The sequence below is a fragment of the Epargyreus clarus genome, unplaced genomic scaffold (assembly GCF_041222505.1).
Source record: "Epargyreus clarus isolate Ecla_fem2 unplaced genomic scaffold, WU_Ecla_fem_2.2 ptg000036l, whole genome shotgun sequence".
Lineage (NCBI taxonomy): Eukaryota > Metazoa > Arthropoda > Insecta > Lepidoptera > Hesperiidae > Epargyreus > Epargyreus clarus.
Window position 1 is genome coordinate 5,074,091 of NW_027332241.1, and position 18,817 is coordinate 5,092,907.

Genomic DNA, 18,817 nt, shown 5'->3' on the forward strand with positions numbered 1-18,817 from the left:
GTAGGGAAATTTTACAAATAGAAAGAAAGAAAGAAAGAAAAAAAGAAAGAAATACACATTCATATTCAAATTTGTTTACAGAGAAGCCCTAGAACACAATGTGACAAGTTTCAACGAAAACGGGACCCTATCAGCCATCCCTATGCATCCCTTAACCTGGGTGGAAGAGCTATCTGAAGGGCATAAGGAGGACGACATGTTGTTCCTGCCGAATATCGCTTTGTTGGTAAGTAGATTAATATTTTTACTAATTACTAGCTGACCCGGCAAACGTTGTGTTGCCATATAAATGAAAAACTGTTGAGGGTGAACAACCCTTATCACTTAGAGGTATGAAAAATAGATATTAGCTGATTCTCAGGCCTACTGAATATACATATAAAATTTGGCGAAAATCGGTAAAGCCGTTTCGGAGGAGTACGGTAACTAACATTGTGACACGAGAATTTTATATATAAGATTGTTATATGAAGGTGGTGGAACTCTTTGTGGTTGGACTCTGGCGGCACCACCGCTATTCTGCACACCTATTTCTGTTATAACAGCAGTGTTAAGCGCTGCTGTGTTCTGGTTTGAAGGGTGTGATAAGGGAGACATACATTTGAGGCGTTCCTGTTTAGTCCTCAGGGGTAGCGGCGCATTTGTGGCCGACCTCAGGTAGGACTATCCAATTCTATCTCGGGTTGATTATAGATGCCCATGGGCGGCAGTAGTCACTTACCATCAGGTGGACTGCATGCTCGTCTGCTACACCTATATTATAATAAAAAATCGTGAGAAAATCAAAACCTTCCTTGCATCCGGGTAAAAATATAGAAATAAAAACTGTAAGCCTTCAACTAGTATTCTTTACAATAACAATAATTATAATAACACAATATTTTATTGACAGAGACAATTAACATAATATTTCTTGGTTCCCACATAACAATATGTTTAATGTGGGTAATCTATTTTAATATTTTTCTTACAAATTAAGTATATTCTCACATATATTAGAAGTAACCAGTTTAAATATCGCAAATCAAAATATGTAAACATTTAATTATTTAATTTTTTTTACTTCATAATCAATTTTTTTGTTTATTAAACAAATTATTTAATTATTATAGAAATTGTTTTTTTATTTTTTAAGTAAATCATTTTTAAATGACGACCATTTTTAAATGACGATCATTTTTAAATGGCGGAGCGGTCACCATACCGGTCTGACGCGCAAAGGGTCCCGGGTACGATCCCCGGCCAGACAGAAATTTAAATGATAAATTTAGATATCTTTTCCTGGGTCTGGGTGTTTGTGTATTTGTCTATGTGTGTGTCCATGGCACCCACGGCACAGGGAATCTTAGTGTGGGGCTGTGAGTGTAGAAAGCGTTTAAGCGTTTAGCGTTTAAATAATGTTTTTTTTTGGAAATTATTTACCACTTGCTAAAACGGTGAAGGAAAACATCGTGAAGGAACCTATACGATATAACATAATTCTTTAAAAATCATTCTCAAAGTGTGAAGTCTACCAATACGCACTTGGCCAGCGCGGTGGACTATGGCCTAATCCTTCTCATTATGAGAGGAGACCCGTGCCCAGCAGTGGGTCAATGTGTTGAAGACGTTAGAAGTTAAACCAATGCTATTCTCTGATTGTCTAAGAAAATGCTTTTACTAGAAAAACGCAGGACGGAAAAAGAAACAATTAGTTTGAAAACAAAGAACTTGATAATGTGATAATTTACATAAAACAATTAGATACTACAATGTTTAAAACTTTGTATTACTAGTGTAGAATGTATGTATGTATTGTTTTATTTATTTATTCTTAATTTCTTCTTTTCTTAATTTTCTGATACTTATTTAAGTAAATCATCGTCAACCCATTACTGTCCCACTGCTGGGCACGTCTCCTCTCAGACTTTTTCTTTATTATTTTTTTAATAATATAGGAGTAGCAGACGAGCATGCGCTCCACCATCAGGTGTAGTAGCAGTAGCCACTAACCATCAGGTTAGTGGCTACTGCCGCCCATATACATCTGTAATCAACCCCAGATAGGATTAGCTATTCCTACCTAAGGTCGGCCACAGATGCGCCGCTACCCCTGAGGATTAAGCTAGAACGCCAGGAAAAAATATGTCTCCCTTGCCACACTTCAAACCAGAACACAGCAGCGCTTAACACTGCTGTTATAACAGAAATAGGTGTGGCGGTGGTGCCTCCGAACCACAAAGTGTTAACTTCAAACCAAGTTTATCCAATTATTCTTTAAAGATTACATCTCTAGTGTTAACTCATTGCGTTACACATACCGTGTAACGAATTACATAATATTAAGAAATATATCGTAACCAATCTATTTTCGACCTTGTAACGCGTACAGAAATCGCGTATTCTAGAAGAATCAGTTTCGATTCCGTTTTGCAACTGTGCCCTCAATCGTCAAAGGTTATGGTCACGACTTTCGTTAACTTTGTTTCTGTAAATTATAAAAAAGTGTATTTTTATACAATGTAAAAATAAATTTAACGTAAAATAACGGTTTGCACGGACGTTTTTGCCACGGACGTGTAAGATGTGGAAGCTTCCTCCCGAGGTATTCCCGGAGCGCTATGACATGGGACTTTTTTTTATAATATAGGAGTAGCAGACGAGCATGCAGTCCACCTGGTGGTAAGTGGCTATTGCCGCCCATGAACATCTGTAATCAACCCCAGATAGGATTAGATATTCCTACCTGAGGTCGGCCACAGATGCGCCGCTACCCCTGAGGACTAAGCTGGGACGCCTCGGAAAAGTCTGTCTCCCTTACCATACCCTTCAAACCGGAACACAGCAGCGCCTAACACTGCTGTTATTAGGTAGAAATAGGTGTGGCGGTGGTGCCGCCGGAGTCGAACCACAAAGGGTTCTACCACCTTCAAAAAGGTGCAAAAAGAGCTCAAATTCAAATTCTAATTCTAATTATTTATTGCTCATGCTTATTATTATAGGTCTTACACATTAAATATAGTGCAAGCATGCACCCTGCTAGGGTATTGCAATTTAATATTTACAATTTAATTTTTTAACACGAAATATGTGTATCATTATTAAACAAATATTTTATTTTAAAATTAATAGTAATAATTATATCAATTGTAACATAGTCAATTAATTATAGAATTTCAATTATTTTAAATAATTAATATAATGTAATACTAATAATCATAGTAGTTAATTAGTCAATTATTTAATTGAATTGTATAGGTCAATTTGTATAGGTCAGAATGTCGATGTCTGTTATGTAAATAATATTATTTAATTACCAATTTGGTTAAAATTAAATAAAGGAAGTAATTTGAAAACTCTCCTTCAAAGCCGGCGATGCATTGACTCCTCTGGTGTTGCAAATGTCCATAGGCGACGTTAATTACTTTCCATCAGGTAGCACGTCTGCTGTATCGTTAGGTACAAATATAAAAAAGTAAAAAATAACGAATGAATACGATGTTAAGTTACGGCTGCCCAAAAAGATCTGTTATTGAGACAAACAGGCAGTAAATGGTAAAACCCTCTGTGGTTCGACTCCGGCGGCACCTCCGCTACCTATTTCTACCTAAAAACAGCAGTGTTAGGCGCCGCTGTGTTCCGTTTTGAAGGGTGTGGTAAGGGAGACAGACTTTTCCGAAGCGTTACACCTTAGTCCTCAGGGATAGCGGCGCATCTGTGGCCGACCTCAGGTAGGAATACCTAATCCTATCTGGGGTTGATTACAGATGTCCATGGGCGGCAGTAGCCACTTACCATCAGGTGGACTGCATGCTCGTCTGCTACTCCTATATTATATAAAAAAGGGCCATCGCTAATTTACAATTCCGTTAAAAAAACGGTAACAATCGCAAACAATCAATGAAGGGTTCTTCAATGCTAATTTATACGAGTAAGTTCAATGAAAGGGCCAGAACGACCTTTGCACAACATTTCCAAACACGATTTTGCAACTGCAATCGAGATATTGCTAAATTGTAGTATAATTAGTATACGAGCAGACATGGGTGTGGATATAGCTTTGGTACGATCGGGATCCAAAATGACCTTGGAGTAACCAATGCAACACTTGCCGAAGGATGAGGTTCCATTCACATCAATTGGTTATTAAAAGTGGGAGAATCCTTTGTGGTTCGACTCCGGCGGCACCATCGTCACACTTATTTCAGCCTCATAACAGCAGTGTTAAGTGCTGCTGTGGTCTGGTTTGTAGGATTTGGTAAGGGTGACAAACTTTTCCGAAACGTTCCAGCTTAGTCCTCAAGAGAAGCGGCGCATCTGTAGCCGACCTCAGGTAGGAATATCTAATCCTATCTGGGGTTTACAGATCATGGGCAGCAGTAGCCACTTACCATCAGGAGGACTGCGTGCGTCTGCTACTCCTATATTATTAAAACATCAACATTTTACTGGGGGCCTTCAACCTGCTCCTCCTGGTTGGTGCCCCTGGTCCCCTATGAGCTTATTTCGCCAATGCTAATATCGATACCTAAATTCGCAAATCAGCCAACTCCACTTTTTGTCAAAATGTTTTTTTTATTTATTTTGATAGTAAATGGCGTTGAACGAAATCAAAATAGAAAAAAAAATGATAAAAAGTGGAGTTGGCTGATTTGCGAATTAAGGAATCGATATGTATTATAATTAGTACATAACAAACATCGAAACACTCTTAGGGCCTGATACCATATCACGAACCTAATAATTTACAATTTAATTAATACATTAGTAAGTATTTATTGCCTGCCAATTAGCGTATTGCCTTGGAGTTGCGAAAATAATAAAAGGTCATATTTTGACCTACGCGAGGGCGTCGTTCGGTTCAATGTATAGCAAGGTCTAAAATAAGGGCTGGGTTACATCCAGTAGGGCCTTTACACGAGAGATTTAAATAATTGGCCAAGTGCGAGTCATCTTGCGCGTGGAGGGTTCTGTAACACGAAATTTTAGTTTTTTTTGTTTTTTTTTGTATTTAATATCTTGCAGACGTAAAAATGAATGCATTGTGACAATTTTACGTATAATAAATACAGTGAAAAATTCCAAAAAATAGGTTCCTTGTATGGGACCCCCTTTTATTATCAAGATTTTTATTTTTAGTATTTGCTACCTATCACGGTTCAAGAGATAAAGCCCGCCGAGTGCTTATGACACAGTGGTGGACTAAGGTCGTAGGCCCGGGGCGGAAAGTTCAATGGAGGCCCCCAATGTAAAAAGTTGATATGATCTTACAAAATTACAAATGTATCATAGCATTCGCCTGTGATTCGGTGACCTTTTTTTTCGCTGTTACACATTTCATAGATTGTTTGGTTCTGACGAGGTTTTTTTAGCAACTGTGTTTGGAGGCCCCCAGAATCGGGGGCCCGGGGCGGTCCACCCCTTCCGCCCCCTTAAGCCCCTAGAGCTATGACAGACAGCATATTTATTCTAGACGTTCCAACTTAGTCTTTAGAGTAGCTAACATATCAATACCACATGTAAACCGAGTTTTACTTAGAATATGACTAAGATTCGACATCACAAATCAATTACGAAACAAGTTATTGAAACTTCTAGAAGCATTATAAAGGAAGTAATTTTACTTTAAAAGGAGGAAGGATAACATTGTTCCGGTATGCAACATTTTTTTATAATATTGAAGTAGCTAAGCATGCAGTCCACCTGATGGTAAGTGGCTACTGCCGTCCATGGATATCAGTAATCAACTCTAGATAAGATTAGATTCCTACCTAAGCTTGGGCAAGGATGTCTTGCTAACCTTAAGGACTACGCTGAACGCCTCGGAAAAGTATGTCTCCCTCACTACAACCTTCAAACCAGAACACAGCAGCGCTCAACACTGCTGTTATTAGTCAGAAATAATGTGGTGGTGTTAACTCCGGAGTCGAAGCACAAAGGGTCCTAACACCTTCAAATATATTGTTGTTGTACATGCGTTGCTGCCCCTGAGGACTAAAGTTACTCAAACTTTAGTCCTCAGGGGTAGCAACGCATCTGAGGTTGACATTGAGCAGGGTTTAATTATAGATGTCCAGTATTACAAATTAACTATCACTTGTTTCAACGGTGAAGGAAAATATTGTGAAGAAACCAGCATACCAGAAAGATTCAAATTTTTAAAAGGTATGTGAAGTCTATCAATACGCACTTGGCCAGCGCGGTGGACTATGGCCTAATCCTTCTCATTCTGAGAGGAGACCCGTGCCCAGCAGGGACAGTAATGGTTGATATAAACAGATCCGTCCGCCTGGTATTCGAACCTCAGACAGGTGAAGAAATAATTCGCCAAGTACGAGTCGAACTCGCACATGGAGGGTTCCGTACCACCATTCTTTATTTTTTTCTCATTTTTATTCATTTTATTATTTTCAACAATACTTAGTTATATGACACAAAAATAGATGGCGTTGGGGTGATGCAATATGTAAACAACGTATAATAAAATTAAAATAACTATTAAAATATACCATATATATAACCATAAAACGGTTCTTATTTGTATTTATTATAATAGCAGTTGTAAGTAAACGGATTGTAAAAATTTCAACCGGCTTCTTAGTGCGGTTTAAGAGTTATATCTAAAAATGCCGAACCCCGAATATCGGTTTGTTGTACGGGTACAGGGGTCTTCCTTTGTTATTCAACTTTATTTTATTTTTAGTATTTGTTGTTATAGCGGCCACCATTATGCATCCTCTGTAAAAAAATGATGTGTCTATCTATTACGGTTCCGGAGGTATAGACCTGTGACAGATGGACAGACGGACAGACAGCGAAGTCTTAGTAATAGGGTTCTGTTTTTACCCTTTGGGTACGGAACCCTAAAAACTTTAATAACAATGACCCACTTTACATTGAATTATACTAAAAATACTTTCTTTTACTTTTAAAATCGAGGTCTGGCTAGTCGTTGTGAAATGACCCATAGCCCATGACCCAAGTCCCTAAAAGGCCCAATAAACAGTTACTTTATGTCTTTGACTTTGATATTATTTAAACCATAGATTAGTAAAGATACTTCGCCGCCTTGAAATTGAATGAAGCCGCAAATGGCTTATTATAGTAAGTTCTTTTTTTGAATTCTTGACAAATCTAAACATTTTTTGAGATAATTTACGAATAAATAACTAATACTGCGTAATTTACATGATAATTAAAGAATTTATAATAATAATTTCAAATATTTTAGGGACATTTTAGCACCGAGACGTGGCAAAACTTTTTTACGCAACTATTTCAATTCTCAAAACTGGGTACATTTTTTTGTTAGGAGTGAGTAATCTTTACTAATCTATGATTTAAACAAGAACCTATGAACTTTGTCATTTATACGTTATTTTTAAGAATGAAGGGAAAAATTTAAATTAAAAAAGAAAAATGAAAGAAGTTAAAATTATATTCATTGCTTTTATTATTATTTTATATGTTACTAGCTGACCCGGCAAACGTTGTGTTGCCATATAAATAAAATAATGTTAAGGGTGAACAACCTTTATCACTTAGGGGTATGAAAAATAGATAGTAGCCGATTCTCAGACCTACTGCATATGCATATAAAATTTGGTGAAAATCGGTAATGCCGTTTCGGAGGAGCACGGTAACTAACATAGTGACACAAGAATTTTATATATAAGATAAAATGTAATTTACAAAATATGTAGACAAAATTATTCCTTTAAAATCCCTTTATCACAATGCTCTCATGTCTTTTTTATAAATGAATTAAAGTTGTTAATGAATGTTCCCAAACTTTATCTATTTTCGTTATTAAATGTTATATTTTTGATTCTACGATAAAAAGTTATAGAACCAAAGTTGTAGCTAATTCAATTTGAGATTTTAATTGTTCTTACAAATTTTCTGTGCGACGAATAGTTTGCCTGATAGAACCTGAAAACTATTTGCGCCCCTTTTTCAAGATGGCGGCCGAAGGAAAAGAAATTTTTGTTCACGAGGGGGAAACCTTCAAAAGGTACCCGATGCCGTGGGAGCGACACAGGGTGATGTGGGACTCTTACCGCACTAAAACCCCCGCGGTGGCCGTCCTCGACGCTGCGTAGAGGACTCCGGGATCTCCAAAGGAACGCGACCGGAGTCCTCTTAACGCATTGCCCCGTCGGGCTACGCCCAGGTGAACTTAACGCTCGCCGCACCGTCTGGTGCGTACGACGGTATGCGACCACACATATCGCCGTTCTTCCTGGGGTCGCTGTCCGGGCGGTTCGAGCTCCCACTCTTGCCACCCACGACCCCGGAAGCCCCCTTTTAGCCGCCTCTTACGACAGGCAGGGGATACCGTAACCCTATTCTTGTCCCGGTATACTAACCCCCCCTTGATATCTAAAAATATAAAATTGCGACTTTTGACCATTGCAATCGAAATATAACATTTCAATGGAAAACATGTAATATATATGCAAATTATCAGTCGGTTGAGGTTGACTGGTTTAAAATTTAGTTAAACTAACAAATAAAAATTATATATAAAAGCAACATTGCATCACTAGTATGGTAAATAGTACATTTTTACAATTTTGAACACACTAATATTTTTTGGTAAAAAATATAATTAGGTAAAAAAGCGTTTCTCGTGGGAATATATTTATAATTGTAGGTTAATAAAAAGATTTGGTACATACGCAGTCAGGCGAGACAAATTGTAGTTTTTCGGCCATTTTCTTATCTTTACATCTATGCAAACAAAGTGTTACTTAGGTACTATTAAAACTGCTTTAAAGACTTGCACATAAGAAATACAAACCGTACGCCATCAATTGAGTTCTAATCGTGACGTCACAGAATCTTCTTGGGGTCAATAATGTCCCTGTAGTTCCGGGACCAGAATAGGGATAATATCCCCTACGGTCGTAAGAGGCGACTAAACGGGGGCTTCCGGGGTTACGGGCAAGAGTGGGAGTTCGAACCGCCCGGCCAGCGACCCCGGGAAGGACGGCGATATGTGTGGTCGCATACCGTACACACCAGACGGATTGGCAAGCGTCATGCTCACCTGGGTTTTTTTGTTTTTTTTTTATAATATAAGAGTAGCAGACGAGCATGCAGTCCACCTGATGGTAAGTGGCTACTGCCGTCCATGGACATCTGTAATAAACCCCAGATAGGATTAGATATTCCTACCTGAGGTCGGCCACAGATGCGCCGCTACCCCTGAGGACTAAGCTGGAATGCCTCGGAAAAGTCTTTCTCCCTTACCACACCCTTCAAACCGGAACACAGCAGCACCTAACACTGCAGTTATTAGGTAGAAATAGGTGTGGCGGTGGTGCCGCCGGAGTCGAACCACAAAGGGTTCTACCACCTTCAATTCAAATCACCTGGGTGGAGTCCGACGGGGTACCGCGCTAAGAGGACTCCCGTTGCGTTCCTATGGAAATCCCGGAGTCCTCGGAAAACCAAAATAATTATGTCCTATTTATAGAACTCTCTTTAGAAGCAAAAAGTCGCCCTCTACATCGAGGGGTCGGAGGTTCAAATTTCAGGCACGCACCTCAGATGTTTCAAAGTTATATGCATATTAGAAATTAATTATCACATGCCTAAACGGTGAAGGAAAACATTGTGAGGAACCTGCATACCGGAGAAATCGTAAAAAGAGGTTTTCAAAGGTACGTGAAGTCTACCAATTCACACTTGGCCAGCGCGGTGGACTATGGCCTAATCCTTCTCATTCTGAGAGACCCGGGCTCAGCTGTAAGGCCATAATGGGTTAATGATGATCTAACCGTAAAAAATGTCCCACAGCTACGAAGTGTTTTGTATGGTTCAGAAAAGGCGTAAGAAACTCCACACACACGTGTATTACATAAATCAAGTGATGCCTGTCAGTTTTATTGCGTATGTTATTATTCTAAAATATAATTTTAGATAAATTAGAAATCAATGCAAATATTGTTTTTTTTGTTTTCAAGGAAGTCGTTACTTACGTTCGATTTTATTAATTTATTATTAATCGATTACCTACAACTTAACATATGGTGTTAGAATATAAAAAAAACAGAATAGGTAATTTTTTGTGTGAAACGTCGAATAGTAAAAAATAAATTCACAAATTATTTGAACTTTGTTTTACGAAAATAAAAAAAAAATATTGCAAATGAATATACGACTATTGTTCTGATATTATCAATTTAACAATAGAACTAAATGAGGATATGAATGTAGATAGTATCTCATTATTGCTTACAATACAATACAACATTTACAATAAGTTTTATTTTAATTCCAATTAATGATTAAAACGAATCGTTCTAACTTAATATTTATTACCTTTATTTTTTTTTCTATGTTATATGTATTAACCTACACTTCGTTTATAGTTATAATACTTGAAGGTGGTAGAATCATTTGTGGTTCGACTCCGGCGGCACCACCGCTACATCTATTTCTACCTCATAACAGCAGTGTTAGGTGCTGCTGTGTTCCGGTTTGAAGGGTGTGATACAGGAGACAGACTTTTCCGAGGCATTCCAGCTCAGTCCTCAGGGGTAGCGGCGCATCTGTGGCCGACCTCAGGTAGGAATATCTAATCCTATCTGGGGTTGATTACAGATGTCCATGGGCGGCAGTAGTACTTACCATCAGGCGGGCTGCATGCTCGTCTGCTACTCCTATATTATAAAAAAACGACGAGTGTTGTATATACCTGTAATGGCGAATCACACTGAACCCATAGATTAGTAAAGATTACTCACTCCTAACAAGAAAATGTACCCAGTTTTGAGAATTGAAATAGTTGCGTAAAAAAGTTTTGCCACGTCTCCGTGCTAAAATGTCCCTAAAATATTTGAAATAATTATTTATTTATTACGTAAATTATGCAGTATTAGTTATTTATTCGTAAATTTTCTCTAAAAATGTTTTTATTTGTCAGGAATTCAAAAAAAGAACTTACTAAAATAAGGCGTTTGTGGCTTCATTCAATTTCAAGGCGGCGAAGTATCTTTACTAATCTATGACTGAACCAAACAAATTGTCATATTAGTATTAAGGAATGTCTAGTGATAAGGAAGGTGGTAGAACCCTTTGTGGTTCGACTCCGGCGGCACCACCGCCACACCTATTTCTACCTAATAACAGCAGTGTTAGGCGCTGCTGTGTTCCGGTTTGAAGAGTGTGGTAAGGGAGACATACTTTTCCGAGGCGTTCCAGCTTAGTCCTCAGGTGTAGCGGCGCATCTGTGGCCGACCTCAGGTAGGAATATCTAATCCTATCTGGGGTTGATTACAGATGTCCATGGGCGGCAGTAGCCACTTACCATCAGGTGGACTGCATGCTCGTCTGCTACTTCTATATTATAAAAAAAAAAAAAAAAAAAGTCGATGGTGTATCTAAATCAATAAATAATAAAAAAAATAAGATAAACGAGGACGTCACAAAAAGGAAATTTTTAAAACCTATATTTTCTTGTTCCAGAGTATAGCCAACGTGGTCTCACAGCAGAGCTTCATGGCCCGCTTCGGTCTCAACAACCTGATAGGGCTGACAAACAGCCAGCCGCTCGCCAGGATGACGGCGCGGGAGTTCATGATGGGCTACAAGTCTGAGCTGATGACCCTGGGCAACACCTTCATGCCGGGGTGGATCTACTTCGATAAACTTGGGCTTATTGATAGAGTAAGTGTTTTGGTCGTCGTAAGCAGTGATAACCTCGTTGGTTCGTGAAGGAATCAAGGATTGTGACAAGAAAGAAATAGTCAAACTTAAACAAATAAAAAAATAACCTAACCTAACTTAACGTTTGCATATTCTATAGGCTTCATACTTTCGATTGGTATGGAATTTGTTTATTAACGAAACAAATGAAATGTTTAAGATACAAATATTTTTAGTCATACTCCGGACTGAATTTTTTTAGTCACCCCATTTGCGATATATTTTTGACATATTGCATTTAGCAATTTGATATAAAAACGTTTCATTCATTAACCAGCTCGGTGAAGGTCGACCTATATTGGTATTTAAGACTATTGCTCTTACAAACTTCAAGAAGTAGTTTTACACCGATCTTATCTTGCAAAAAGTCTTCTAAATTTATTCTATTTGGATTTTCTTACAGTTTCCTTTCTTTCTCAATCTTTATCTTTAATTCATCTTTATCTTCCAGATGTATGATTTCAACGGCGACTTCGAGACCATTTTCACTGGGGAGAACGACGTTCAATTAGCCGGTCTTATCGATACCTATAAGGGTTCAACCGATTTACCACAATGGGAGGGAAAGCATTGCTCCAATGTTCAGTATGCCTCTGATGGTACCAAGTTCAAAGGTGGTGTTGAGAGGAATGAGACTATCCTCTTCTTCAGGAAGAGTCTCTGTCGTGCTGCTCCTTTGGTAAGTAACCAAACATTTCTTTAACGGATTCAAAAAACGAGATTCTGTTTTCGATCGCTATGTCCGTCTCAAAAAACTACTCATCCAATTTTTACAAGTACATTCTTAACAGAATTTTTTTGGTCGTTACTAGCTTATATTTCAAGGTTATAGATATATTGCAAGTTTTGACTGATTTTTTTAAAGAAAGAGGGCCAGAAAGGCTCATTTTTTTATATGCGAGTAGTAGTAGTAGTAGTAGTAGTAACCGAGAATGAAGTCCACCTAAAGGCCACTGCCGTTACAGATCTACTTTAAATAAGATTGGAAGTGTACCTCAGATCTCCTATCCTAAAATAGCTCTTTTATCTTTCTCTTTCCACACCTTTCAATAATCTTACATAAATAAAACTGTTCATTATATTCCAGATCCCAGTAAAAGAGGGCATGAAGAACGGTCTGAAGGGCTACATGTACACATTCCCGGAACATATGCTGGATAACGGCAAGGTGTATGAAGAAAACAAATGTTTCTGTAGGCATGGTAAGGATTCTTATAATACTGAAGTAGTATAGGAACGACTTTCTAATAATGTTGTCACTGTTGTTGAACATCTATAGATGCCAACATCAATCCCAGATGAGATTAGAGTTTTACCAGAAGTGGGATGAATCCACATTTGTGGCCCACTTCTGCTTAGGTGAAATGTAGGATAAGCGTCTCTCCCTTACGTCCCTTAATATTCCTGTTATCAGAAAGAAATAGGTGCTCCTTATGCTGCCCCTGGAATGTAAATATGATATTCTACCCCCTATAAAATACTTTTAAATTCAACTCAAATTCAGTTCAAAAAATTTCAAAGCCAGTCGGTATAGATGAAAATTTTTAAATTTCTGGTGTAAATTCCAAATGATCCAAATTCGGGCACAATTTTTGAAAATGATACCTGTACCTTTATTTTCAAGAAATAATTGAAGTTTTCATAAATGAATCAATTGATTTTACAATATGCACACAATCAAGTTTTAAGATTAAATCTATAAGAAGGTTTAGATTCACTTTCCAATTGAATCAAAAAAACCAAATTGCTTTTCGGTCCAGTTTAAAGAACTCATCGAATCACAAGATTCATTGATTCAAAAATCCTACAACTTCTTTTACTTCTCAATTCCAACACATTCAAATCCATTTTTTATATATTTTTTTAGATTTATAATTACTTCTTTATTTTCAGGTAAATGTCTCCCAGAGGGTCTTATTGACGTCACAGATTGCTATTACGGCTTCCCCATCGCTCTCTCCTACCCTCATTTCTACAAAGGGGATGATATCCTCTTCAGCAAGGTTGAGGGTCTCAGGCCAAACCAAGAGGAACATGAGACTAGGTAAGATATTTGTTATAACATCATCATTACCTTCCACAATAATCATCATCAAACCATTACTGTCCCACTGCTGAGCACGGGTCTCCTCTCAGAATGAGAAGGATTAGGCCATAGTCCACCTCGCTGGCCAAGTGCGTATTGGCAGACTTCACATACCTTAGAACACATTTTTAAGAATGCTCATGAGACGATTCTTCACGATTTTACCTTCACCGTTTTAGCAAGTGACAATTAATTTCTAGTATGCACATAACTTTAAAAAAATATTGGAGCATGCCTGGAATTTTAACCTCGGACCCCTCGATCAAGAGGCCGTGTTTCTTAACTAGTACATACTTTTCCGAGGTTCCAGCTTAGTCAAGAGTAGCGGCGCATTTGTGGTCGACCACAGGAATCTAATCCTATCTGGGGTTGATTACAGATGTCCATGGGCGGCAGTAGCATAAGCTGAACTGCTCGTCTGCTACTCCTATATTGTAAAAACGACCCGAAACCCCCTTTAATACTCATAATTGTCTTCCAGGATGTGGATCCAGCCCGACTCCGGCCTTCCTTTGGACGTGAGCGCCAAGATCCAAATCAACATGGCGTTAGGTGACATCGCCGCTATCAAGAATACCGCGAGATTCGCAGATATGTACCTCCCTATGCTTTGGTTTGATATTGTGAGTATATTCTATCTTTTCTTTTTCTTTTATATCTTCATTTTAATATATGAGATGTTGTTGGATTAATCTTAATTGTAGAACTATCATAAACTATATTATTACCCATTTCAGATATATTAGCAATACGGCTTTTTGTTTTCATAATATTTACTAGTCCTCTTTTTTCGAATTTTCACAATCATATTTAAGAACTTATTATTTGATGATTATAGAACTTATTATATGATTATTATATGATATTATGTGATGCTAATTAACTTGTATGATCATAACGTTGAACCGTATATTACTATAAGGTTAGAAAGCATTTAATTTTCTTGCATTAATTTTATATTTCTGTCCCACAGAGAATGTATCAACTCCCATCAGGAATGGAACAGCGTTTCAAGATGTACCTAAATATCTTACCATTAGTGGAACGAGCCGCGATGTATATAAGCTTTATGGTTGGAACCATTTTGATTCTAGTAACAATCTACATACTAACATTCAAAATCATGTTCAAATCTTGCAACGGACAGAAGACGCAATGCAACATGAACTTTAGAAGCAACATGTGGATTGAAAAGGAGAAAAATACCCAAAATAAAAGGAGTAACAAGGACAGCATATACGCTCCTTGCGAAGTACCGTTAAACGAATCTGAATCAGACAGTTCTGATGAGAAATTAAAGAAACCATTCATAAAAAGTCATAGTGATAGAATTAAACAATTAAGTCATTTATTAACAGGAAAATTCTCTGATTCTGTTGGAAACATGAAAGGTAAAGTCAAAGACGAAATAACTCAAACCAAAAACAATATGAGCGATCGAAAGAATTCTCTAATTCCACCACATATTGAAGAGGAAACTAACGACGCATATAAGAGTGATTCAGGGAACTCCTACCAATCAGTGACACAGGACAGTGAAGACGAATGCAAATATTTAGAAGTGGTGGATGACGGAAGTGAATTTGAAACTTATCACCCCAAAAACGAGAATAGAAGATCGAAACAGCTACAGAAGTTAGACGAACCAAAAAATGAATTATATATCGATTGAACGAATAAATGAATCCTTGGATTATTTAATAATTGAAGGGCTCGAAGAATTTTTAAGTGAGATTTTCAAAGACTTAAAGTGAATTGGAACTGATCTTTGAACTTAGTCTTGCCATGAAAGACTTGGAACTAATGAGTAAGTGACTTGAGAAGTGAGAATAAACGTGTGAATTAGTGTGTGCAAAACTTTATTAGGGCTTAGTTATATGTATTATTAAGCGAATGACGTATTTGACCCTATATTATTATATCTACAGGCATTGAACTTGTCAGACAAAATCATATTTTTATATAAATATTAGGGGTGTGCGAATATCGTTCGAATCGAATCGAATCGAATATCAATATTCGATTCGAAATTCGAATCGAATAATTCGAATTTTCGAATTATTCGAAATTCTTCGAATAATTCGAAAAAATTCGAATAATTCGAAAAATTTCGAATAATTCGAAAAATTTCGAATAATTCGAAAATTTTCGAATAATTCGCGAATTAAGGGGGTATTCTAGTCTAGAAGCATGAATTTCAGGTAATTTTTTGAAGTGCCGTAAAAAAAGGCAATCAATATTTTTACCATCCATTTTTTTTATAAGTTATTTATTAACATTACAAGAATAGGATCATCCCCAAATTTCAATTTTTATTATTTCATTATTTAAAAAACAACTATATGAATTGTTCTATTTGTGTAGCTATATGGTTTAAATAAAATGTATATTGACTGTTAAATTTTTATTCGAAAATTGAAAATAAGAAACCCTGAAAAAATTCGAATTATTCAAAAATTTTCGGATTATTCGAAGATTTTCGAATTATTCGAAATTTTTCGAATTATTCGGGAACTTTCGAATAATTCGAATTTTCGAATTATTCGATTCGAGTTTCGAATCGAATATTAATATTCGATTCGAAACGAATAATTCGTAAGTTCGAATTATTCGCACACCCCTAATAAATATATAACTCAAAGGTGACTGACATAGTGATCTATCAACGCACAGCCCAAACCACTGGACGGATCGGGCTGAAATTTGGCATGCAGGTAGATGTTATGACGTAGGCATCCGCTAAGAAAGGATTTTGATCAATTCTACCCCCAAGGGGATAAAATAGGGGATGAAAGTTTGTATAAATCTTCTTAGTTAATAATATTATTTCATAACGCGAGCGAAGCCGCGGGCAAAAGCTCGTTTTTGTATAATACTAGAAGTGCCCTTCGCCCACGTTTTAAAAAAATAATATGATAACGGAATATTTGTATCTTCATTGCAATGACAGTGGCGACATCTTTCGAAAGTTTGTCGTACCAACTCAGAAACCTTCGCGGGCTCATGCACAATAACTTTGTATTGTTCCGTATTACAATAAATAATAAAGTAGTTACATATTGTGTAGAAGAAAAATATTTTAACTGCCACAGCGCGTGTCTGATAATTTCAATGTCTGTAGATAGGCTCGTTATTAATAATCAATCTATCCATTCTTTTACTTACCAAAGATATTGACATGTCAATGTTAAATATGAAGAAATAGTCAAATATCAATCTTTCTTAGGAAAAACATTGGATAGATAGATTATTAATAACGGGCCATGAACAGGGCTTTAGCCTGGATGTTACAAATGTATAAGGTTCCGCCTTTGTGCGCTTTACTGTTGGCCTAGGCGAGTGGTTGAAAAACTCGTCATCGAAAAGAGCCAAATACCAAATAGTTTTTGCAAAATTTACCAATACCATAATTAATAACCAATCTATCTAATGTTTTATCTTTCATAGATCGAAATTTGACAAACTAGAAACAGAATCTAATTTCAATTTGCATTTATAGCGGCCATCTTTAAACGTTTTTTTTTAAATATTTTATCGACAATGTACAGATAGAAAATAAGTTTATAACCATTTTTAGCACAAAGATTATAAAATACAATGACAAGTGCAACTGTTATAATTTTAAGAAAATATATATTTTATTGTAAAAAGTATAATTATAATTCTTACTTGGTTTCAATATAAAATTAAATATAAAAAATAATTGACAAACCATTATCTACCTGAAGTTGTTAATAAGTTATTATTAATTATAAATAATAATATGTTCCCAACAATTATTATTATATTCAATATTATTTTAATAATACAGTGAAATGTTATTCTGATAAAATAATTATAATTAATTATTACAAAATGGAATAAAATTATTTGTATTTATTTTTTATTTATAATTATTTTATATTTTGAAATTGTATGTAAATTTATGAAAAACGATTTTAAAATATTATCTTATGATATAAATGAAAATATATTTTATTTTTATATTCTTATTTTATAATTATCTTTATAGACTGTTTTACTTTTTAATCTTATATTTATCTCGTTTATATGCGTCTGTATTATTAAATAAGTTTCATTAAATATTATAAGGGCATTACAACAATAAAATATTAATATTATTATAAAATACAAATCGTAATAATAAAATTGATAGTTAATTTTTTGATGTACGATTTAATTGGCCATTATTAAATAATTGTTTGATTAATAATAAAAAAGTTTGTGTGTACTTATGTTTATTCGTAAATAATTATATTTCTCATATTCAAATGAGCTTATTACCAACAGGCGAAAGTAAATACTAGAAAAAAAGTGTTAAATCGGCGCCTGTAACTCATTCACACGCTAAAAATAAATTCAGAAAAGATTGGCAATTATTTAATAACAACCATTACAGATAATAATTATGGTATGTAAAATATATTAATATTCCACATCCGTGTGCTGGTATAAATAATAATTAATTTAAAAAAATGTATTTATTATTATTAAATAATTAATTATATACCACAGGGTCAAGCTCAACTCACGTTGTGATATTTGAATATTGTTAATTTAAGTGAGGTTAAATAAGTTATATTATTAATTTTAATAATATGTGGTTAGAAGTTCTCTCTTTAGGTACTTGGTGAGCTACTTATGCTTATATTATTAAAAATATCCGAAATAAATTTTACAAATATTTTTATTTGTTTTCTTTCAAATCTAAAATAGGTATAGTCTGCGCCAAACTGCTAGTCCGGTCTGAATATAGAAACGAGTCGCGCCGAATAGCTAATTGTAGATATTAGCGGGTCGAAGACCGAAACCCCTCCCGGCACCCTCCACAGCTGGGTACATAGCTGTGTTATTATGCCCTTATATTGCTACGGAATATATGCTTGTAGTTTTGTGAAACAACTTCAGAGCGGACTAGCAGTTTGGTGCGGATATAGAATGGTAACCCTATTTTACATATTCAATTCTAAGTGTTAATTAATCGATTATACCAAATAGTGTATATTATGTTTAATATTTTATTGAATAACAACAGCA

General features: G+C 35.9%; 1 protein-coding gene across 1 annotated transcript in view; it reads left to right on the forward strand.

Moving 5' to 3' along the window:
* Positions 1 to 15,744, forward strand: part of LOC140756890 (scavenger receptor class B member 1) — a 70,821-nt gene extending 55,077 nt beyond the window's left edge. Inside the window, exons 4-10 of the mRNA XM_073092424.1 lie at positions 82 to 226; positions 11,455 to 11,655; positions 12,146 to 12,373; positions 12,782 to 12,896; positions 13,588 to 13,738; positions 14,262 to 14,403; positions 14,754 to 15,744. Coding sequence (XP_072948525.1) covers positions 82 to 226; positions 11,455 to 11,655; positions 12,146 to 12,373; positions 12,782 to 12,896; positions 13,588 to 13,738; positions 14,262 to 14,403; positions 14,754 to 15,452 — 1,681 coding nt within the window. The 3' untranslated portion in view covers positions 15,453 to 15,744. The remainder of the gene's footprint in view (positions 1 to 81; positions 227 to 11,454; positions 11,656 to 12,145; positions 12,374 to 12,781; positions 12,897 to 13,587; positions 13,739 to 14,261; positions 14,404 to 14,753) is intronic.
* Positions 15,745 to 18,817: the final 3,073 nt, after the last annotated feature.